The 25,211-nt window shown below is 40.1% G+C and overlaps 2 protein-coding genes across 4 annotated transcripts; one reads left to right on the forward strand and one right to left on the reverse strand.

Annotated features, from left to right (window-relative positions):
* Window positions 1-66: 66 nt before the first annotated feature.
* Window positions 67-2,532, forward strand: ubl5 (ubiquitin like 5). Its single transcript, XM_041934383.1, has 5 exons — window positions 67-187; window positions 536-600; window positions 1,100-1,183; window positions 1,284-1,321; window positions 2,193-2,532. The coding sequence occupies exons 2-5, from the start codon at window positions 545-547 to the stop codon at window positions 2,234-2,236; spliced, it is 222 nt and encodes a 73-aa protein (XP_041790317.1). The 5' UTR covers window positions 67-187; window positions 536-544; the 3' UTR covers window positions 2,237-2,532.
* A 559-nt stretch (window positions 2,533-3,091) lies between these two features.
* LOC121604721 (proto-oncogene vav-like) lies at window positions 3,092-23,632 on the reverse strand. Of its 3 annotated transcripts, none has more exons than XM_041934300.1 (29): window positions 23,495-23,632; window positions 22,854-22,949; window positions 22,636-22,752; window positions 19,768-19,884; window positions 17,349-17,407; window positions 14,834-14,899; window positions 14,333-14,441; window positions 12,979-13,071; window positions 12,803-12,871; window positions 12,610-12,713; window positions 12,381-12,480; window positions 11,418-11,513; window positions 11,237-11,305; window positions 11,068-11,154; window positions 10,894-10,979; window positions 10,664-10,799; window positions 10,461-10,570; window positions 9,346-9,447; window positions 9,149-9,243; window positions 8,071-8,093; window positions 7,886-7,922; window positions 7,532-7,668; window positions 6,347-6,412; window positions 6,085-6,116; window positions 4,873-4,983; window positions 4,140-4,227; window positions 3,859-3,988; window positions 3,455-3,606; window positions 3,092-3,352 (listed from the first exon to the last, which is right to left on the reverse strand). In XM_041934300.1, the coding sequence occupies exons 2-29, from the start codon at window positions 22,938-22,940 to the stop codon at window positions 3,299-3,301; spliced, it is 2,532 nt and encodes an 843-aa protein (XP_041790234.1). In that variant the 5' UTR covers window positions 22,941-22,949; window positions 23,495-23,632; the 3' UTR covers window positions 3,092-3,298. The 3 variants fall into 3 exon arrangements, with proteins under 3 accessions (XP_041790234.1, XP_041790233.1, XP_041790235.1); XM_041934299.1 differs by having other exon boundaries at window positions 12,979-13,074; XM_041934301.1 differs by lacking the exons at window positions 3,092-3,352; window positions 3,455-3,606; window positions 3,859-3,988; window positions 4,140-4,227 and having other exon boundaries at window positions 4,970-5,995; window positions 12,979-13,074.
* Between the last annotated feature and the right edge of the window lie 1,579 nt (window positions 23,633-25,211).

Here is a 25,211-nt window from a genome sequence, read left to right on the forward strand (position 1 = left end):
AGACCCGCCTTTACCGAGTTCTCTGTCCTGTGATAGTCTCATTTGGGCTGTCAATCACCATTGTGCCCATTTGATTGGTCGGAGGCTGATAGACAAACGAAATCAGCTTTACGATAAATAGGACGGAGAGCCTTCCAGAAACATTCCGAGAACGAGGAAAATTTGTCACTCTTTTGTGAATTTCTAGGTAAGCATGTCACGCTTAACACACCAAAATAATAGATGTAACAAAATGCTGGACATTTTCAATACAGAATGTATTGTGTTTACGTGTGTGTTTTCGCGCATTCGTCGGTACAGCATGTAGCTGTTGTGAGCTCGAGCGGATGGTAGCTAACGGTAAACAAAACAACCTGGCTGTTCTCAAACTGATTTTAAAAGCGAATTTTCGCTGATGTGTCACCATGAATTAACCATATTAGCTACAGCTTCTGACTGTGTTATGGGGTATCACTGCCCTACGTTAAATGGGTAAGGGAATCACCTCAACACTCACACGTTATGCTAACTCTGTCTTATTTCCTTCGGCCGACAGGAAGTGAAGATGATCGAGGTGGTTTGCAACGATCGCCTGGGCAAGAAAGTCCGGGTGAAGTGCAAGTATCCTTCACAGGAGCTGTTGACACAGCACTGAATAATGCCTCCTGCCATTGGCGTAATGCTTGTGTCCACCTGCAGCTAACGTTGACTTAGCTTGAGATGAAAACCAGCCTTGATTTTGTTTACCTCTTCAAAGCTAAAACTGTATCCGGAGCTGTTGTCAGAGCATTATCTGACAAATGCTCTAAATCCCGAAGATACTGAGTGTACTGTGGTATAAGACAAAGAAAAGAAGCATATCCTAATAATGGGACATTAACTGGTTCCAGCTTCTCAAATGTGCCATAAAAATCTGAAGCCACAGGGCCATGCCAACTAGTCAAGTGCACTCTCCGCTCATGTTATCTTTAATTTCAAGAAGATATTATAATTCAAGTCGACTTCCTCCAAGATAAACAAATAGATCCTCCAACTCCCACATTTGAAGAACTGGGCAGATTCAAAAACATTTTTTTTTTAATGCCATCGCACTTTCTCCTCCTTAACCTGCATGTTTTAGCTCTGAGGATAGTATTGGAGACCTGAAGAAGCTCATTGCTGCCCAGACAGGAACACGACATGACAAGATCGTATTAAAGAAATGGTAAGATGCTTGTCTGGAATAACTGCCCTGCTTAACAAAAACAAGTGTTCATGTGGCTGTCTTCTGTTAGCAGCTAAAAGTTCCCCCTCTGTTCCCACAGGTATACCATATTCAAGGACCACGTGACTCTGGGGGACTGTATCCTTTAAACAATCTTTTCAGCTGCTCTCTTACTGTTGGTAACTCGGTACTGATACTGTAGCACCAGGTTTTATATTTTCATGGAGGTTATACTTGAAAAGTAAGCATCAGATCACTTTAAGTGCTAAAAGTTAAGCTGTGCAAATTGAGGATGGGTGTGAGTGGTGGCTGCACATACTGGATGTAGATGCGCACTGACACAGATTTTGCGAGCGATTAACAATAATTGATAATTGTCTGTCTATTTGGGCCAGTACAATAACCTGTAACATTACTCTTGCAGCTGTAGAGGACAATAAATGCATTTTAATACAGTTTTTGTGAGCAAATTTAAGTTGACATAAGAGGGGACATTTTACAGGCCAGCCAATTATATTATGTACTTTACCGACTTAATAGTTAACAATTAAAAGGATAATTTCTACTTTTATCAATCTGAAATTCTGTTTACCTGTCTTGAATTGGGTTAGAGGCCATGGTCTCAGCAGCAGAGTATCTTGACATTTGTCAAAATAAATCCAAAAGAATTTGCAAGTGTAGATGCTTCTGCAGCTGATTTGGATAAGCTGACCCTTGTAATATACTTGCAAGGTTACATGCAGTTGCAAATTATGAATTACTGGTGGTCATTGAGATAACTAAAAAAAATAAAAAATACATACAATTCATTTTCTACAGTCTGTGTTGTTTTCCAAAATTTGATGTGCTAATGTGGATGTTAGCAGTAATAATTTCCTTCTAAGTTACCTTTACATACGTTGGCTGACTAAAGCAGTTGTTTTTTTTTCTCATATGAAAACATATTTTTCTGATGCTTTTATCATGTTAACGGTAACAGGAAGAGCTGTTGTACTTAACAACTCTGCAGATGAAATCCATGATGGGATGAACCTGGAGCTGTACTACCAGTAGATCTGACGACTACCACGAGTCAATGGTACACAGACAAACCTCGTCCTTGTTAGACACCCACACAGATGGAATCGCTGGAATTGGTCGCAGGAAACTATCATGATCAGACAACACAACTGAGAGAGAAGGAGCCGTACCTCCAGAGCAGAAAACACACAGGCATGACACTGATCTCAGTTTTAGCTCATCATTTTTGCCCACAAATTATATGAAAGACACAATGTTGTTGTTTTTGATGTTCTATGATTTTTGTTTTGATATTTTGGAATTAAAGCAGACATTTACCTACCTACAAAGCTGAGTGCTGGTCATTGTTGTGTTTTCTCATGCTGGAACAGACTGTAATTAATTAATTAGATTTTCCATACTTATATAATATGATGTTACCTTTAGTTCTTTTGAAAGCATATACTCCAGCTTTTTTACTGTATGCAGAGGTCATTGAACTACTGCCACTGGTGTAGTAGTGTATGTGTTGAATTTCAAGTCTTTGTTTTATAGCTTTGGGGATTACCAGTGTGCAAAGTATATACAAAAATAACATCTGAACTTGATTGGCAAAAGCATGTGGACAGCCCTGTTTAGATATGTTTGTGTACTTTTGGTCTCAGTGATTTGAGTTTATGTTTAAATACTTTTTAGTACATTCAGAGGAAAACATTACACTTTTTACCACACTACATGTATCTGACAGCAAATCCCTGCAGCCTGGTTCCCAAATATTGTGGAGGCAGAAGATCAGTGCCTGTGGTTTTAAAATTAGATGTTTGACCTCATACGGGTGTAACGTTCAAGTGTAAACTTTGTCCAAGTTAGTTGTACATAAAAAAAAAAGATATCCATCAGGTTAGCGGAACAATAGTTTTATTCACATCACTAGACAGTCATTAGATCACAAGTAACAGCACTTCTCTCACATGCACACAGCCACACTCGTGCATTTGTGTTAATGCAACAGATGGAAACCAGGTATAACATAGACCCCTACACATACAGTATAGTATGTAGTACATATAATACTATATACACACACAGGGTCTACACATCTCCTCTAGAGCCATGTCAGCAGTAGTCAGAGTAGTCCTCCTCCACGTAGTTGGCTGGAAAGAACCCCACCTGGAAACACAGGAACAGTGCAGGTCAGACGAGACGCCTCAAAACCTGTAATTCTTTTTTATTTTTATTTTTATTTTTTAACGTGATGGTATGTGTCCTCACCCGGCCGTACACCTCTCCCTTCCACCAACCACTGTGGCCTTTTTTGGAGAGGATCTTGATGGTGTCTCCCTCCTGCAGCGACAGCTCTGAGCGGTCCCTGGCTGAGAAGTCATACCTGGCCCTCGCTATGCCGAAACTCCTCATGCTGCCTCCTGTCAGGCGGGGCAACATTACAACATGGACAGGCTTAAAACAATGGCTCGACATCTATGGAAATGGCTTCATTCGCTTCCTTGCAACAGTTTGATGCGAAGGTCGACGCCACTCTCACATATGATTGCGGTAGAGTTCTTTTCAGTTAACTCTCAGCAAGAAAGTGAATGTCGTTTCGCAAAATGTCCAACTATTGCTTTAACATGATGACAACACGGAGGAGTGTGTGAAGCGACAGAGGTGTATTGTACCTGGTGTGGTGTTTGGTGTGTTGTTAGACGAGTTGCTTTCCTCCGGTTGTTTGTAAGGCGTACGCAGCGTGGTGTCCACATCCTTGAAGTACTCTTTCAAAGAGTTCTGCTGGTAAAACTGAATCAACTCCTAAAGCAGGAAGAAGAAGAAGAGCATGAGCAACATATCATAGATGTCAGATGTGGTTTGAGGTGAGAATTCACAACCTTAAGGGCAGTTTCAGTATATTTCTTCTGGTCAGTGTTATCAGATTTTGGCTATATGAGGCTTTGAGACTTACGATTAAACCACTGAAGGCTTTCTTTTCATTGATGCGGTACAGGCCTTCAACAGATGTGATCTTAATGTGTCTGATGTCCATGTTGAACCTGCAAGAGCAGTAAGAGGGTAATGGATAAAAGATAAATAACAATAAAGCAAGTTCTCTCAGATTAAGAACAAAAAGGGTTTCATTTGTTTGGAGTCACACAGAACTCACAAAGAGGTAAATGGTGAATTTAGCATTGTTTAGTTTGAAAGCTGAATGGTGACACTGCTCCTCTCAAAAGATGAAAACAGACTTCCACTTTTGCTTGATGATCAGCTGAATGACTTTCCTATGACATTGGCTTTGTAGGTCGTGTCCTAATCCTTTGTTAGGGAAGCTGCATTTCCCTGCTTTTGAGAGGAAGTGATACCTGAGCTCATAGACACTATTACATCTAGGTTACAAACAGCGCTGCAACCAACAATTATCTTCATTATCGATTAAACAGATTTGAAAAAAAAATCCAATATATTAAATTCACTGTTAAGACAAAGAAAAGCAGCAATGCTTTATAGTTAAGAAGTTGAAACAGAAACATTTATCAGATAGTGTAGCATGGTTCTTGAACTTTTTGTCAATCAACTAATCGACCAATCAAACTGTAGTTACATACAACTATTTCAAAAGCATTTTGTTGACTATATTTCAACATGCAGCTATATGACCTGCTTCACTGGGAAACTGAAATACATTTGCGAGGGCTTACTTGATGCTGATAGCATACTCTCCTCCATCTTTCTGCCGCACGAGGAAGGTTCCGTCCGACCGGGACATCAACAGGTTCTTGGCAGCAGTTCTGTCCATGTTCCCTGCGTACCTTCAAGCACAGTGAGAGTCAGAGCCTCATTTTTTGCTTAAAGCAAGATGATGTAACATTTGAAAGAAGAAACAACACAATCATGAGTTAATGAGAAGCTGAATCCATCAGTGATGAGTTCGCTCCCTCGCTTTCTGACTCTCTTTGCTGGTGCTGCTGCTTCTGCAAAAGTTTTAGCATTTAATCCATGATCTGCCACTTGAAGCCAAAGTGGCTGTTCCACTAAAACACTTTAAGTGCCCCTGTCTATAAGAAGCATACAAGCAATTACACACTATAATGTAGTTGTACTGAGCTGTGAGGACACTTAAAATTTTGTTTTTCATTATTGATGTACAATATTTGTCAGCGGTTATAGCTTCTCCTATGACGAGATATTTATCATTATTAAAACTGTGTTTTACTGTTTTGTCTTTCATTATCTGTTTATACAGCAGCCTCGCCTTATGGGTTTAAACAGGAGGAGTTACAGTTGTAAGTGTGCACTAAACCATTTAATTAAATGTTTATATACTGATTCTAAATGCTAATTAGGGGACAGTGTGTTTGTGTAGAATCATTATATCACCGGTGCATCTTTCAAATGATTCTGACGGAAAGTTTTTGCTTGGAGAAACACATTAGGTGGGTGAAAACTGGTTCTGTCAGTGGGATGTGTTTGTCTCATTCCACAGTGTCATGTTTCATAAAGCCACCAGATGGCACCAGAGTAATCCATTTTCAAATCCTTGACATTGGAGCTGTTTTTGATTTTATTTGTTGTTATTTCCAGCACTGTGTGTCCTCTGGAGTTAGAACATCTTTGTTATTACCACAAGCTGAATGGCAGAAAACAGTGACTATATGATAGGTGACTAATAACTTAATGGAAAAAAATAGTGTGAGCTGCTAGATCCCACCAGTGTCACAATACAGCCTGATATACCAGCACTTTTCAGTATTTGGTTCTGTTTTTGTGGCCATTGTTCTCTGTAACAGCTCTGTGGACTTTCTCCGTCCCTGTTGCAGTGCACTGCAACACAGGAAGAAATACAACTATGAGGTTAACAGTGGACTGGTGAGCAAGTGATTTAATTTAACCTTGTTCCTCTCGATACTCACCAGTGGAAGACAGTCAGGTCAGGGGTCGGCCTCTGGGAAAGGGTGAGATCACACAGAGGTTAGAGATAGAACGTCTGTGGTAAAGGTGGTAACTGCTAATGTTGGTTTTGGGCTTTCAATACAGCAAACAGTAGCCAGCGTGTGCAAGCTGACACATACCACTGGACTTGTCTTATGGCTTATTTTTTAGGTATTTGTGTCTTTTCAGTTTGGATGGTGTCTGCAGTCTAGGATTTTATGTTGGCGGCTGCATCGTACTCACAGAGACGTAGGGCTGAACTTTTTGGCAGGGGAACCATCCCATTTGTCCTACAGTCAGGTTCCGTCCCTGAGTGACACACACAACAACAAATCACATGACCAGACAGGGTGGACCAAGCAGTTGTTGCGACATACAAATCAATCAGATCAACACGAAAAAAAAACACAACTCATATGAAATTGATATTGATCTGAGCTTAGATATGTTATGCAGGGATGGCTGAGGAGGACCTGCAAGGCTCGAAAACATCTGAAGTGATGAATCAGAGATCTACCTGCCCTATTATTGGATATCAGTTATTGATTGGATGCTGCAGCTGACTGGACTGATCTGCCATCCACAACATCACTGGAGCTTCATACCAGAGTGAAGACAGAGTCAAGTGTGTCACTCACAAATTTTGTATTTAATTAGTTTCCTGATTCACCATCTACTTACAAGTTTGTGTTAATTGTACGTGTGAACAACAAAAGGACCACAAACAACGTCCTTCCTTGATGATGATCGATGATTTATCTTTTCACGTTCTGTTATTTCCCCCATTAATTCTTATTATGGATACAATTAAAGCCAGAGAGAGACAAAGAATCTATCTGTCAGCAAAAAACACATTTTACACCATCTATCATCTATTCAGTCACATGTGGGGCTGATAATCGCTGAGCATCAGGTTTGATATGGTTGCACACTTTCAATTTTCCCTGAAACATTTAGCCTCATAAATGGCTTCCAGAGTTCAAAAGTCCTCCAAATCATATTCTGGGTTATTAAATAATGAATTCACATTCAGAATATCAATAAATACAGAGGCATCTAATGAATAAATAATATAACGGCATTCTGCCAGTTGATATTGTTCCTGTGCCTCTGATCAGGACACAGGAATGAGGAAAGGATTCCCCAAGCAGCTCAATGGAATGCAGCCATTAGGTTTGATTTATTTTCCAAATTTTGATTTGGCCTTTTAAATGAATCAAACAATAGAGGCATCAATGCTGGAGGGAGGAGGAGGAAGCTAGAGAGGGAGATGCAGAGGAAAATGACAAAAGAGGCTGAAAAAGACAAAAGCATCTCACACCTGCACGTTAACCACAGAAAACAAGGCTTGAAAACTCAGTGAAATCATGCACGACCCCCCTCCGCTTTCAGAAATGTGCCGATGCTTGTGGTGGTTTTTAACGTTACCTCCCACCACGGCAGGTCAACGTCGGCCCGGGTCAGCTCGATGATGTCACCTTTGGAGAGGTGAAGCGGTTGGCCGAAGCCCACGGGGGGCGGCGGCAGGCCAAAATACTCCTGACACACCTCCATCTTGGGAAATCCTGAGAGAGAGCGAGGAGGAGGAAGAGGAGACGATGAGATGTGAGGAAGGGATCTGACAGGCCATGCAAACAGTTCAATCCCATTACATTTTTCTTTTACTCTTCAACATTTAGGAGGCTGTTTTGGAGAATAAACAACCACTATAATGAAAGGTCCTACTAATGTTTGGTGTAAAAAAATGTGCTGTTTAAATATATTATACCATGAATTTCTTACCAATGCTGGAATGTCCGGAGGTCCTGTGTGTTTTATTCTGGAGGATCAAAAAACAAAAACATTGGAGCAATCGCACCTCAAGTTTGATCATTTGCAAGAGTTAAAACAAACAAAACCTGCTTATTCATCACCTTTACCTGAATAATATAAAACATATTTACAATGTCAGATAAACATAGTCTTACCTTCCTCACAGTGCCAGCATGATCTGTAATTTGAAGACAACAATCAGTGACTACATTTACATGCACAAATTATTCCAGTTCTTGCCCTTATTCCAAAAAAGACAAACTCCTGCAAAGCTGTTAACATGGCTAATGCTAATTAATATTCCACTCATGTTCTTGTTTACATGCAGCCGATTATCAAACACAGCCTCCCTCTTTCATTCGTTCAACCACCTCCTTGAAAAGGTCGGTGTTGCAATATTTTCTCACAGCTGATATCCAAGTATTTCATAATGTTTTAAAAGCAGGTGTGTTTCTCCTTCCGACCACAATGTGGGCTTTTCTTTTGTGCATGCATCTCTTGCCCAGCCATGCAAACTGTTGGCGAGGCAACACACATAGTACACTGTAAACAGGCAAGAGACCATGTGTTACATACTGTAGTAAAAACCTCAATTGAGACATATATTCTGAGCGTGCTGTATACATGTCCAAAACATGCTCCTAAAACCTGAATAACATCAGCAAATCCCAAATTCCTAAATGGAAAATGGGGGATAAGATCAAATCCGGAAAATCCAACCGGAATATGCTGTGAACATGACCTGCCTCAAATTTAGAATATTGTCATATTCAGAATAATAGTGGAAATTAGCGTGCATGTAAATGTAGGTTAGGTAGGTAAGGTAGGTAAGAAATCAATAACGAAGAAGTGGCTGAAGAGGGAGGCACCCAGTGCAGATGAATGGATTGATACAGTGTACAGCATCTTTGTAATGGAAAGAATTACGTTTAATTTAAGAACACAAAAAGAGGCATTTATTGATAATTGGCAAAAATGGTGTGCTTTTATCTCAACCATAAGACCGGATTTCAGGTAATTTCATTCTGTACGATTAGATTACCTATATTCTCTTAACTGGAGGTGATTACTAGTCCACTTATGTATGTTTTTATTTTCTCCTCGGTACTTCTGTACTTACTTATAGGTCTTCATGTTGATTGTTTGAATGTTTGTCTGCTTACATGCAAAATCAAAAACCAATAAAAAGTAAATGACAAAAAAAAAAAGACATACACACGCATGTACACAGACCTGAGTTTCGTCCGCAGGCAGGAACTCTGCCTAAACACTCTTTATGTGCAGCCATTTTACAGCGTGTGCAGCGATAGCCCTGGAAAAATATCCCCCTGTGACAGACAGACGGAGAGATTCAGCCTCAGTGGACAAGTTTCTTTTTTAAATTGGCCCGAAGAGAGAAACTGAGAGAAACAACTTGTGAGAGGAAGTACCTTAACAGCATCGAGCAGGCCTTGCAGCTGGTGGTTTCCTCGAAGCAGTGCATCTGGAAGTCATGGTTGTTGGCTGCACAGTTCTCTGGACACATATTTGACCTGCAGCCATTAAGCACAACTGTTTTGACCACGCTGGGGTAACAAGCATTCACAGAGCTGGTTTTCACGGGCAGGTACTTTGGTGAGTGTAAAAAAGATGCTGTTGCCCTCCGTCAAGACAGCATCTATTTGATATTCCTCAGACTGAGGAAGCTAACAGTAGCAGCAACACAGTGAAGGTCAGATTGCAACACAATCAACAAATCATGGGATGTCTGTTGATGTACTTTACAGTTGAGCAATCAGCAAAACTGCAACTCAAAACCAAAGGGAGCAGCTCCAGCTAAACTCCTCAAGTCAGTGTCAGTCAACAGTGACTTAAAGAAGAGTTCTGCTTCTCTTATGACATGTTGCACATTATATCACTTATATGGATCATCTTAAATACACAACATTAACATGTTATAACTATAACTTTAAGTTGATCTGTTGACCTTGCCAGCAAACAGTTGTTTATTTACACATTCAGTAGAAATGCCACAACATTATAATTGATTTAAAGGCATTTTTCTTGTCATCACGCAAATGTAAGTCTATTTTCGGTCTCAAATAACTCATGAGGGAAATATTAGATGTTTGAATTCTCCACTCTAAAGTGAAGTAGTCTTTTTGGTCTGGTGCACCTGAAAATGACTGTGAGAGTGTGAGTGAACCACTAAACTAAAACAAACACAATTAGCTGAAAGATGCTATAAAGCATAGTGGAGTCTGGCGATAATTCTCTGTGAGTTTGTCACTACGGACAAATAATTTCACGTTATAAGTACCTGCTCGATCAAATATTATTGTAAAAATATTGATATAGCTGCTTTAATTTCTGTCCAACTTTTGTTTGAAGACTGCAGGAACGATGGAACAAAGCATCTCCATCCTCAGATCTGTTGTATCGACATTACGAAGCTTTGTAGAAGCAGATAATGAATCAGTACTGAGTTACTGCTGCACTTCGTCACGCTAATCTCGGGTGTATTTTCACGTTTACAGTATGTGCATATGTGTGTGTGATAACTCACAGAGCCATCTCAAACTGTTCCAGCCATTTCTTCTTCAGCTCTCTGGTTTTGAAGAATAAATCGTACCCACACCTCCCATAGCAGTCCAGCAGGAGGAACAAATAGGACCACTGTTCACACACACAAACACACACTGTTAGCTTTACGGATGCCTAACAGATGTGTTGTCTGGTATAACTGGTGCTACAGAGTACTAGAAAGACCTTTTTATTGTCCTTTTCTCCTGTGGTTTCATCTCGTATCTGGTAGTTCTGTAGTTCTATGATCTCCTTTAGCTCAAAAGTCTCTCCACTCTTCTTCTTACACACAAACATGGCCTTATCGAAGAGGAACGCATACCTGAAGAAGAGCCAAACGTGCAGATACAACGCACAGTTAGATATGGACACGGCATTAACACATGAGACTGCACCGAGGCATGAACAACACACACCTGTCCTGTTTAGACTTTTTCTCTGGGCCGCAGATCTTCAGCTCTCCGTCGATCTTGGGGCGACCATAAAGAGCTAGAGACTGAGTCTAAAGAGCGGAGGAGAGTGAGGCAACCAGTGAAGAAAAACAAAACAACAGCCACAAACAAACAGTTTAATGAAATATGTGACCTCACCATGTTTTCTATGGACAACTGGAAGGTGGTGATCTGTCTGATGATCTCATTGTCCCGTTTCACCTCGTTCACGGACTGCGCCAAGTCCTGGAAACACACACATAGGCGAATTAATGAATGTGTCACTATCATAAGGCAGTGAGCGACATAAACACACATTCACACTCACTCTCATGGCATCAAGAGCTGTGCGGAGGTTCTCTTTGTCTGTAGGGTCAGTGGTGTGCTTCACCAGCTCCTGCAGCCACAAACAGACAAATTATAGACCAGCTGGGAAAATGTACAGGCGTAGGCATACGCCAGCTACACACACACAAACAAATACAACACACACGACTGTACAAACATACCTGTAACAGCAGGTGATATTTGAGGACTCGCTGCATTGGGACCATGAGTAGATCCCTGAGAGAAAAACGCCCACTGTTTGCTCTGTTTGAACACTCCTGAGAGAGAGCGAGAGAAGGAAGTGAAGATCTGCAGTAAACCAAAGATGTGTTAAGAGGATGTTGTGTGGCAGGGTCAACCTTCCCGCCACTTACCCTCGCGGCCAAAAGCGGTACAGAAACAAGAAATTACCCTTTGGCCAAAAGTGCATTTCCCATGTAGACAACCATTATAAACATGCTTGAAACTGCTGACAGGACACCTCAAACAGCACACAAGGTCAGTTATTAATCTTTGTATGATATATTTTCAAAAACATCTGCTTGTGGCATGACATGTTCTTTATGCATGATGTCATCTCAATGCAGGGTCAAAGGACAGAGGTCGGTATGTATGAAGGGTGAAGTGAAAGACACAAGCACATGTTGTGGGCCACACAATGTCTAAACTGAAACACTGAAAAAGGTTAAAAGTTAAAATTTTGATCTGATGATGGCACTATATGTGATTACAGATTACAAATCTGCCTGAAGGGGACATTTCCACATCTGTCATGATCCAGTCCATTTGTCATGATGAAAGTTGCACATCCAGCACATATACCAGAAAAGTTTTCTCTCTTTCTGGTTTGTTTCTAGATTTTCTTTCATTCCCACACCCATATTTTACCATTTTATGAGAGTCATAAATACCTTTTGTGCCAGTTACCAGTGACAGTGATCTGTCAGATATGTTTTAGTTGTAGTTGCCACCAGGACAGACTGGTAGCAGGACTGACCCTGCCACAGTTTATGCAGGTCTCTTAATACAGAAAAACAGTGGATGCAGAACAACCAGTAGGATCTACGAATACCTCTATCTACTACCGTCCAGTGCAAAATCACACATCCCCTGCGCTTCTTTTTCAGCGTGTGTGTCCTCCTCACCTCCAGTTTCATTTTGATATCCTCCTTCGTGTTTGAAAGCTTGTCTAGATGTTTCGTCGCCGTTTCCACCTGACTACAGTAACGACCGTACAGTAAGAGCCTGAGAAGGGGGGTAAACACATTAGCATGTTATAACATATGTGTATTTGTGGTGTTACTGTATAACAGAAACATATTTGTGTGTGTGTGTGTATGTGTGTGTGTGTGTGTGCGTGTGTGTGTTGCGTACCTCTCCTTGTAGTTCAGGAACACCTGGTACAGGTTCTTGGCTCCACAGTGTAAGATGGAAGTCCGGACCTCCTCCAACAGATTACGATGGGTGCTGGCCAAATCCTACAAATGCACATATGCATGAACATGCAAACAAGGCTAACAAATAAACCTGTACCCATGACCAGGTGTGCAGATGATCGCTCCCATACCTTTATGTTGATGAAGATACTCTCAATGTCTTGAGTCGGGAGAAACTTTTCAAGAGGTTTCATAAAGTGCTGCACAGAACAGAAGGCATGGCTGTTACTCTCTCTTTAAATAGAAATGTCTGTTTGCATGCTGTGTATGAGTGTGTTTTCTATCAACATTGAAGACGTGTGCTCACCTGTAATATAGATTCCAGTGTATCAGAGTATTTCTCTTCTGTCTGTCTGATCTCCTGCAGGCAGCACTCTCGCTTGTCGACTCCAGTCTTCTGCTGCTGCATAAACACACAAAAACTGGAGCATGAAGAGACCAGAGGATATTTTCCAAAGGATATTTTGTGTGCTGTGTTATTTTTTATCTTAATCTTTACATATGTTAGCTATAAAGGACACAATTTGTAGCATTAAGATTTGTTTTCTGTGGTGCTGAACAATAGAAGCAGACCCACCAGAGCCTTGTTTAACCCCTCCACTGTCGAGTACTTTGGTAGCTAAATTCTTTAATTGATGTTTTTCTGCACAGCATTTTTTGGTTGTTTTTGAAAGAAATTTGTTCCATTTGTCTCACACAGACCACAACGAAAACAGTAGTGCAATTGATGTGTAAATATTTGACAAAAATGAAAACAGGCTACAGTTCTACAGCAAGGATTTTCAATTTCAGTGACATTTTTGCATTTCTTTTCCCTTGAGGTCCTATTAATTTCTGACTCCAACTCCTCTGAGGCCTCATTTGCACCACCTGTCACTGTGCCTCATGACCAGATTGTGCCTTTATGAATTATGTAGCTGGGTGACATTTATACATAATGCCTCTCCTTGATGGGGCTGCTATCTGAAGTTATCTGTTAATGTGGTTCCTTTCTGCAAATGGAGACACATCTGACTGCACAACTCTAAGTGGTTTGGGTCAGTGGTTCCTGGGGGTCATTGTGGGCATAAAATCCATAGTTATCATTTTATTTTGGTCTATATATTCTCTTCTTCTGTTCTCTGTGTCACAGTGACTTGGAAAAGAGGCCCCACTGAGTGAGGCAATATTGAAAAACACATGTTCTGTGAAACATGAGCACAGAAGGGGGGCTATGTCCAGTGTGTGTGAATGTTCCTGTGTTAAGGGATATAAGACTGCATGATCACTGCATGTTCAGAACACGACTTTGTGGCAACTGGCCAGACTTTGGGGTGGAGTTATCAATGTGAATGCATACCTTGCGGCCCCTCAATTTGTCTGTGCTTTGTGGAAAACATTTCAGACTGCTGCCTGTTTCCTGATCTTTGTTTCTGCAATTTTTCCTTTTTTTACTGAATATTTCTAAGGTATCAAAAAAACACTGAAATACAACATAGAAAAAGTAAAAAGGGGTAATTTAAGGGGTCACAAGACAAATGTTGGGATCCACTGATGTAGATGATCAGACAGAGACAGGACCCTGGATTTTATAGATTCTTGAACTGCACAGCTGCCATCGTGAAAGACAGCCCAAACCTTCCTCTTTGTTTGAGCTGTTATGTAGTCTGGGCTCCACTCACAGCTTCAGGTTGTTCATCCGTCCTCATCAAGTCTTCATAGATCTCATCTCCTTCGTCCTCCTCGTCTTCCACAAAGTCGTACAAGTCGTCATCCTCGTCCACTGTGTCGCTGATGCACATGATACATACACACATTGTTACCATGATTATATTTGTCTCGTCTTCATTAAGATCACTAAAGGGAGCATCACTGCTTCACTCCACAGAGAGGTCAGAGGTCAAGTACAGAACAACTCCTGTGTACAGTAGGTGGTGGGGACTCAATGTGCTGTTTAAGGATACTGGAGCAGGATGGTATACTTGAATCAAATTCAAATTGACATGATGATGCGCAATTTATGAGCCAACATTGAAAGTGGACTTCACTGTATGTACTGGGAAGGATGAAACACTGGTGTAACTACATGCAGTAACAGACCAAAAGGAGAGCTGTAATTGATCTGTACTCAAATTGTTACAAACCAATAAACTGATTTAATATTAATGAGAAAAAAGGCTTACTCTATCTGGTCGGACAGGCTGCTGTAGGTCTCATCATCGGTAGTACATCCCTCCAGAGGAAAAGGCCTGGAAGAAAGGAAAGTGTGTGAGTGTGTTTGTAGGTGATGGTGGTAAAGAAAGAAATGTGTCGGGGGAATGACAAAAAAATGGCCCAGGGGATCTCCTAGAACCAGTTATCTGTTGAAAAAATCGTCATCAAATGGCCTTAAAATGACGATCATAATCTACAAACCTTTCAATAAAACATGGACAAAACTCTCTTTCTCCTCTTATACAGAATCAAGTGCTTCTGATTTTGAAATAAATCATCAAGTTTGATCATTTAAATCGTAAGCTAGTGAGTAATTCCTGCTGGGTTTAACTAGCATTGCACTGCTCCGTAACATCCAGACTGTGGAGGGCAGAAGGGCTACTTAAATGTTATTTTTTCCCAAAGTCAATAACTAATTTTCAGACTAGTGCTTCGAGACCGAATAACAGTCATCTTTAAGAGGAGGTGTCTGTCGACTGATAACCAAGACGTCTACGCTTCTACTGTCACTATTAATGATGATAAGCCGCTGGATTCCTTAACTCTTTACTTTAACGCCCTGTACATGTACATAAAAATCTAATGAATGGTTTACTACTCACTACAATGCAATTGTAAGCAGGTAGTGCTTAGTGTCATAGTGATTATTTCTGTATTTGTCAACTGTAACTCCTCCTGTGGGTGGAGGTGGAGTGAAGGCTGGTGTATAAACAGATAATGGTGATAATACAGCAGTGGTGGTGCATTTACACAAGCACTGTACTTTAATACAATCTTGAGTATTTCCATTTCCTGTTACTCTATACTACTTGACTACATTTTGAAGGCAAACGTTGTACATTCCACAACGCAGACTTCAACAGCGTTAGTTACTAGTAACTTTACAGATTCTGGTTATTAATTACAATACAAATAACTAATAAATCATCTATAAACTACATATTTTTGCAAATTAAGCCAATGAGCTGTGCATGAAGTAGCTAAAAGTAGCTCCTTGTTTACTAGCTGCAACATTAATGATGTAGCTAGTTATTAATGCATCAATATTTGTAATCTAACAATATATAGTGTATCTTTTAGTAGTTAAAGTATATATATTTTTTAATAATCATACTTTATTTTATTTTCAGAATTGTAACTCAACAATACAACCATACATCATCTGAAATTGGTCTGAGCTAGAAAAGAAAGGAAAGAAAAAAAAAGGAAAAAAAAGAAAAGGGGGGGCAAAACATAATAGAAAACAATAAAATAGACAATAGTAATAATAACAACTTCTATAGAGTAATATTAATAAAAATAAAAATAATAAAAAGGAAAAAGAGATCAACAACTTATCAACAAATGAAAATGTGTGTCCCTGTACCTGTTAATGAGTATTTCTTATTTCTAAATCATTCTGTTTGGAAGTTTCTAAGCCAGTAATTCCCCTCTGGATAATTTCACTTAGATCCTTAGGCAGGTAGTCTATTAGATGTTGCCATATGTCCATAAAAGTGTTGTCATTTCCTTTTAATTTGGCACTTAGTCTCTCCATAGGAAAAACTCTAAAAATTTCTTTGTACCACTGAGTCACAGTGGGGGGTTTCTCACTGATCCAATTAAATCGTATACATTTCCTGGCCAGAAACAAGAGTTTATTGAGCAATTTTAATCTTTTTACATCCAAAACTCTATTCAAAGGCGGCAACCCCAATAGGAACTGGCCTGGATCTTTACAAATCTTGTGTTTGAATATTGCTGTCACTTCCTTAGATACACATGACCAGAACCTTGATATTCTTGGACAGTTCCAGAAACAGTGTATATATGTCCCACTAGTTATTTTACATTTCAGGCACAATGGTGATCTATTAGGATCAATTTTGTTAATAACATGAGGTGTCCTGTGTTGTCTATGCAGTATTTTATATTGCATTTCTTTAAATTTATTGCTGAGAAACAGAGAGTGGGCAGTCTGAATACATCCTTCCCAAGCATCTTCATCATATACACTTTGAAGGTCCTCCTCCCATCGTTTAATAAGCCCATCAACACTATGTTGGTTATAACTCTGAAGTCTATTATAAAAATGTGTAATAAGACCTTTACTCAATGTAAAATTAAGTATAAGCTTGTCAATTGGCCCCTTCAGTGTTTCTGCTTGAGTTGGGTTGCAATTTGTATTAATATTAAAGTATATTTTAATGCTAATACTTCCTGTGGTAGTCTAAGACTAAGATCTTAGTATTCTTACACCACTGCAATATGATAAAACACAGTTGGAATCATACAGAATAAGTCGTCATAGGAGGTTACAGTATAACTGCTGACAAATACTGTACATTAATATCATTTTAAAATGTCCTTATATATGAATACAACTACATTATAGTGTGTAACCATGTATACATGTTTAAACACTGCTTATAAATGGTCAACAAGGTGGACCAAAAACTGCATTAACACTTTATTATTATGTAACAGATGAAGGAAATTACTTACTGGAGTCCTCTTTGTGTAGCAATGGATGAATGAGAGAGGGTGGACAAAGTGTGTATGACCTGTCTCACACACACAGTCACACACACACACACACACACACACACACACACACACACACACACACACACACACACACACACACACACACACACAAAGAGGTATATGGTTAGCATATCCTGTACAGAGAAATACTGGCAGAGAAGCAGTAAGAGCTGTTTCACACTTTAAACACAGACACTGAATAACTCTCCTCTGACCTGGTTTCACCCTCACTGGAGAACAGTTTGACTGTTAAACTGAGAACTGCGGCATCATGGTAAGTGTTCTCCAATTTCATGCCAGATGTGATCAGAAACAAGCTCAAACCTGTCACACAGCCGACCGAAATTGTTTGGTCTTTCTGATTAAGCAGCAACATGTGTCAGTGAGCTCTAATATCTCATATCTGGATTTATGTGTTATAAGACTACGATATAACAAGAAAAACAAAAGGTGTTAAGTTCCTGGTCTTTATTTCTATTTTATTGCCATTGACGTCTGTCGTCGAAACTTTCTCCTGAGTCGCAGTGAGAAACATAATAATTCAAAAGTTGCCTCCCAGAGTTCTTAACTTTCTTTCAGAGAGACAAATCAAAAGGTGAGCTTGCCATGACACTTCTTTTAATATACAATACATGACTGGAAACAGCTAGCCTGGCGTTATCCACAGGTGACAAAATCCACCTGCCAGCATCTCTAAAGCTAACTTACTGGTACATTATGTTTTGTTAGTTTAATCCGAACAAAATTGACACATACGTGGTGAATCTGCAGGCTTTACGGGTGCTGGTAGGTGGATTTTGTCGCCTTTGGACAGACTTTAGCTGTAATCCCCCGTTTCCAGTTTTTGTGCTAGGCTAAGATAACCGGCTGCCGGTTGTAGCTTCTTACTTACTGTGCAGACGTGAGAGTAGTATCAATCTTTTCATGTAACTCACCGCAAGGAAGTGAATTGCTGAACTATTGTTTTAATGGTGTTAAACACCAAACTACAGAGATATTGAGATTAAGTATTGATATCAAGCTTTTTATGTGTCTCATGGGAGCAGAATGGATGAACCACTGATCCAGATCCATTTATTCTGAGGCCAGTACAATGGGCAAAACCCTGGACCAACAAAACCTGCACTATCCTGGCACCAGCAGTATTTAATGATCAGCTGTAGAAAGTAATACAGTATATTTACTCAAGCACTGAACTTTAGTACAATTTTGAGGTTACTGTACTTGGGTATTCTCCTAAATCTCCTACTACACTTCTACTCCACTAAATTTCAGAGGAAAATATTGTACTTTGTACTTCACTGCATTCATTTAAAAGCTATAGTTCGTGGTTACAGATTTTACATTGAAAATCATATTATAAGCTTAGAAAATACAATACATATTTAGAGAATAAACCAATTATTTCCAAACAACAAAGCGGTGTGTAGTTGGGTCCCATTGTGATGTTTCAGACGTCTATGTGTTTTTAGCAGCTGTACCATAAAACAGATTTCCCTTCTTAACTTCTCATATAGTTTCATTTGAATAGCTGTTTGAGGTACAAACAGTGTTTCACAATAAAAGAAAGATTAGAGAAAAGTCCAAGAAAATGAAAACAACTTTGTAAAGCAGAATTTAGTTTTTCGTCTTTATCTATGAAGGGTGCCCAACCCATAGGTTGGGAAACACTAGACTAAAATACTCAACTGTAACTGTGACTGGGTTTTTAAATGCAGGACATTAACTTTTCAGTGTGGTATTAATACTTTTTTTTAAAGGATCCTAATACTTCCTCCACCGCTGTAAATCGGACTTTTAATATATACCTCGCCTTTGTGTTTACTGTAGTTTATTGTACTAGGTGACTGATTGGAAGGAGTAGGTGAAATGAGAAGCTCAGTGACCGTAAAACACTGTAAACTAAATAAAAAGAGCAAATACTGTAAAAAGATCCCACAGTGAGGTTAAGGCCCGCCTCCTGCTGACTCATTTCGTTCTTAAAGACACTGCTTCCTCTTACTTTGTACATACAAATCAAACAAGAGCACATCTCGAATCTCCTAGTGTTCACACCAAAGTGCTGCGGCTGCACTGCATTGAAAGTGAAAGAGAATTGTGAAATACTGAATTCATTTGTTCACTCAACCGCGTCAATTAAAAAATCAGCAAACTGCTTCCTGTTAGGGCCATGTGGGTGTCTGCAAGCTGCAATGAGGAGTCGGGACTCTGTTCACGCATCTAAATTGTACCACAATTTGTTTCACTCAGACAGGATTCATTATTACCACAATATGTTAGACAGATAGATAAATAGATAGATAGATGGATATATAGATGGATGGATAGATAGATGGGTGGATGTATGGACAGACAGATAGATGTGGCGGGAATATACCTTTGCGAAGTCTCGAACATCGAACAGGTCAAAGGCCTCAAACAGTTCACTCTTCCTGAGATGAAACCTCTCCTGACAAACTCCCAGAAACTTGCGGATATTCTTCAGGCACAGGAACTAAACACAGAAACACAAACATTGCTTTACTTTTACTGAAATGATTAGCTGATTAGCTGATCAACAGGACATTGATCAACTGCAATTGTGTAAACACGCTAGCAGTTCTGTGAGGCTGCACTCCCAACTTAAGCTAAGTGCTAACATTAGCATGCTAACACAAGCATAGTGACAATGTTAATTATGTTTGCCACGTTTAATATTTATCATGCTCACCCTTCACTTTAACATTGCTAGTTGACATGGAAATGTTATTAATTTTGGTATTTGATAAAGTCCATTTTTGACCTGATGATGGCGCTGGATGAAAAGTCAGGGGATCACAAAAATGATTACAATTCATCCTGAGGGGGACATGAATGTCTGTACCAATTTGAAAACCACCCAACAGTTGTTGAGACATTTCACTAAAAACCCAAAATGTCAGCCTCGTGGTGGTGTGGTGGAAAAGTCAGTGAATCACCGAAGTCAGTAGGACTGATCAACTGGGAACCCTAAACATCTGTCATGTAGATGCTGAGATATTTCACACAAGAAGTGATAACTTTGACTTTCTGTTGACGCTAGAGGAAAAGTTAGGTGATCGCCAAAGTTGGAAGGACTCATCCTCTGGGAACCATGAACATCTGTAGAAAAGTTCATGAACATTAGATATTTCAGTCAGGACCAAAGTGTTGGACTGACGGACTGACACTGCTGCAGCTACAGCTGCTAGCATGGCAAAAAACAAAAACACCCAGAACTAAAGGCAACAACATTAAAGGAAAACATGTGGCAAGATAAACCTTCAAGGAAAACAACTGACTACAACAATTCTCCCTCAACAACATCTATCAAGTCTGCAACACCAAAGTGTTGAATATCACGTTGGCACTGCTGTTCATCTACACGGCAGATTTTTCAACTTTTGTGCAACATAGCTGCCACGTTAACACAAACGCTTAAAAACTATATCAACTGCAGTTCAGTCACATGAACAGCAACGACAGAAGCACTAAGAACTGTCTGATACTAAAAGAAGCAGCAGGCACGGCAAAATTTTACAGCTAAAATTCAACCACACTGTGAGGGCAGCGCACAGTGCGACCGACATGGTGGTCGGACACATACAACTTCCTGAACCAGCTGCTCTCTGCTTTCTGTCTGTCTGCTCAGCAGTGGGAAATGCGGAACTCTAATTTCAGAAAAGGGGAAATGCTGACTTCTAACTGATACTGCTGCACATGCTGCATCATTCAGGCATACATAGATACGTCCTTGCAGTAGCAACCCTTATTGCAAAAGCACAGGGAAGATGCCTCACTTGTGTAATGTCATCAGGTGTGTGTGTGCGTCTGTGCGTGTGTGTGCACGTCCGAGTGGACTCCCATCTTCTGTTAATCACAGGATGTTTCTTAACCACTCTTGACCTCATAGGATTTCCCAGAGTTTCACATGCACGTGTCAAAGCGCATTAACCCCTGCACACGCAATCACGTTTGAGACACCATGGTGAATCCTGTCAGATGTGATTCAAGGACTTCCCTCGAGACGTTTAGGCCACGCGACGGCTTGTCTCTTTCTTTGTCACACTCTCTCCTTATCCTGCTTTCTCATGTCTTCATCTCATGTTTTGTTAATTTGCTTTCCTTACATCTTCCAGGCACCATATGCTTTCAATCCAGTTTGCTCATGTGCTTGTTTATTAGTTGGCAGAATATCTCAAAAACTTCGGTCCATGACACAACAAAACAGCTGTTTCCGTGTGGATCTGGATCCAGGTGAAAACAGGAATTTTCAGAAAAGATTTCTTAAAGGAGCAGTTAGACATTTTGAGAAATAAGCTTATTCTGTTTCTTGCTGAGAGTTAGGTGAGAAGATCGATGCCACTCTCATACTAGCTGCCAGTTAGCTTAGCTTAGCACAAAGACTGGGAACAGAGGAAAACAGGTAACCTGGTTAAGTCCAAAGGTAACAAAATCTTATAAGTCTGAGAGTAATTGCCAGACAGACAAACCAAACCAGCAGACCAGTTACTGCTCACAGCCAAGAAACAGTCAGAAAATAACAGTACATATACATGTGTACATAATATAACATGTTGATTAGTGAGCTTTCAAGGTGCTGGTAGGCAGATTTTGCTATGTTTCAACAGAGTCAGGCTAAACTGCTTGCTCCCAGTCTGATAGTATGCATTTATAGTAGAATCCTGCCAGTTCTAGCATCGAGAGTGGATCAGTCTTCTCCTCTGGGTACAGATGATGTACGCTGCTAAAATTTCGATATTGGCAAGCAATTTTTGTACAACGTTGAATCCTGAAGTTCAAAATGTGTCAAACAAAAAAATCTGCCACTTTTGTGAGATAATTTGATCCTGTTACTCATATTACCCCCAAAAATTCAAGAATTTTCTTGAATCAAGTGTTATTATACTTGTTTTTAGTGCAGCAATTTGCCTTATACTGCCTTCTTCCAAATTCCCCAAACACGTTGATTTTTATTGAAAACATACTGACAAAATCTCATTGCAGAAGCCGACTTTTTTTTTTTTGTAGAAACCAAGACTTTTAGGGTTCAGTAATAGTTTCCTCTTCCTCATCTCTATCATCCCCTCCACTCTCTACATATGTTGCCCCTGATGTGGACAGATATAGATCACAGTATTTCCCTATCAGATAGCCTCTGGGCTTCAGTGCTGCCTCCTGGTTGCTATGGAAATGGCCTATGGAAATAGAGCAGGAAAAGCTTTGTGTGTGTGTGTGTGTATGTTACCTGGGACATTTGTGGGCGCAGGTTGATCTCTCTCAGGTTGACGGCCTGAGGCAGCAGGTTGTTCAGCAACTGGCAGAGCAGCACGCCATCTCTCAGAGCCTGAGCCAGGTCACACACCTGGCACAGCACACACACACACACAAATTTAGACTGAGGAACCAAGACAGAGTGTGTGTCCATGTGCAGATAAGTGACTTTGTGTGACACAGCTGATTTACCTGTGCGCCCTCCCATGTGACCCGGTGGTTATCAGGAAGAACTCGACATTCAATCAACCACAATGCACACTGCCGCCACAACTCCATCTTTGTTTTCTGAACAATAGACAGATTGATAGATAAATGGGTAGACAGACAGATAGACAGGATGTGAAGCAATCTCACAGGCACAATGTTCAGTAACCAGAGATCACTCTCTGCTGCTCTGTACACCAAGAAGCAGTAAATCAGTTAGATTTGAATTTAACAATCAGACATGAGTTCACTTCACAAGAAGCCAGGAGCAAAGCCGGAGTTCACACTGAATAGAAACTAAAAGCATTCTGACTTCGCACACAGAAAATCCTCTTTTTTGTGCTCTTGCATCGCACAAATAAAGTAGTGCTGAACATCACTTTGTTGCAGCTTAACTTCTCCTCTGGGTAAACTAAAACATGGACGTGGACTCCAGATAATTCAGTCTGAGACCTGTTGGTCTACAGCGGACACCGAGCAGTTACTCTCACTCCGTCCTTTCACAACATCAATGTATCCTACTTGAAACCGAATAAAATAACAACAAAAGCTACTGCTCCACCAAAAAACTTCATAATTTCCTAACTGTATGTCAATGTAAGATGAGTATTACAGTCAGCTCTCACCTTCAGTTTCTGCCGGCAGTTCTGTATCTTCTTTCTCGATGTTCACCTCCGTGCCTTCCTTTCATTATCTCATTGTCAGACTTCAGCGCTCTCTTTTTTGCCTTTCTTCCGTGGTAGGTGTTCTGCAGAGCTGCACTGTGTCGAAGGCTTTTAACTTCATCCCGCAACTTCCTTTTTCCTCTGACGCACCCTCTCGCAGTCGCATTCACACTCACACTCACAGATGCACACACATTCGCACATGCATACACACCAAGCTGCTGCTGCTCTGAGTGGTACAAGTTGATAAAACCAGTGTGATATTTATGTGTATGAGGGATCAGACAGAATAAGAGTCAGAGAGCATGGGTGTATTGTACGGAACACAAACAAGCAAAGTTTATTAGAAAAAATATGTGTAAAATAATGTATTATTTATACAGCCACAAAACAATCTTGCAATGTGGTAAAATGACCTAATTTGAGGGAGGTAGTCCATGCAAACTGTGTGTGTGTGTGTTATTCAGGTTTGTGGAGGTAACATGCAAAATTTAGAAGCTGAAAGTGTCTTCACAAAGACGTTTTATCCACTTATATGTCTTTAAGAGTACTGTTTGAATCACATGCTAAAAAAAAAAAAATTAAACCTGTTATACTATCTTAAGGGGAAAATAGCAAAGTAAAATCCTACATTTATGTAGTATTGAACAGCCCATGTCTAATTTGTGTCTGTTCCAAAGCTTGACAGCAGAGAGACAAACTACCATCACGGCCTTTAAAACAAATCCTGGTGCTGCTCCATGAATAATGGAGCAGCTGCTGGGACACTGACGGCACCCAGGGGAGATTGTACCGGGATGTGGGCACATATTTGGATTCACAGCTGGGAATCCCTAAAATCAAAACTCATTCATGTGTAACATCTCAAAGGCAATCTCTACAACTCAAGTGTGTGTGCCACTGGATTGACATGAAGTGTCAACTAGTGATATCAGAAATTCAAGCCATCCAATACACAGCAAGTAGATTTATTCACATGCAATGTTTGCCGTACTTGCACTTTTTTTTGAGTGCTTCCATTATATGTTACTTTGTATCTCTGCTAAACTACAATTAAAAAGGTAAAGAGCACAGTTTTTAGCCTGTTACATTACTTTAAATATTGTTGTAACCCGTTACTTTGTAGATTTTACATAAACATATGATCAACTTCAAATATTCATTCATTCATATTAAATATTGATAAATAAATTAAGTTCGTCACAGTATGCAACATTCTTAAAGTATACATGACAACTAGCTACAACATAAAATCTTTGAGGGGCAATTTTCTTGTACGATGAGCACTTTTACTCTTGAAACTATAAGTGCATTTGGATAACAACCCTTCCTTACTATTACCTGTGTAATACCTGAGAGTTTGAATGCAGGACTTGCACTGCAATATATGAATTTGTGGTAAAAGATCTGAATACGGCAGACAGTTATCTGTATTTGTAGATATTGTAACACAGTCGCAGCGCCATGTCAAGCAGGAATTTCGCCCTTTAAGGAATTGACAACATTTGACAAACTTCACCCTGAGAGAAAAGGCCGGCGTCACTTTTTACTTCAACACTAGGTGTCAGCCTTATACACATCAAAATTTTTCTTGCAGACACAGCATCTCCAGACATTACGGTTGGACAGTTTGCCAGACTCCCCACTGTGCATGCATGCCTGTCTCTGACCTGACATG

The sequence above is a fragment of the Chelmon rostratus genome, chromosome 3, assembly GCF_017976325.1.
Source record: "Chelmon rostratus isolate fCheRos1 chromosome 3, fCheRos1.pri, whole genome shotgun sequence".
Taxonomy (NCBI): Eukaryota; Metazoa; Chordata; class Actinopteri; order Chaetodontiformes; family Chaetodontidae; genus Chelmon; species Chelmon rostratus.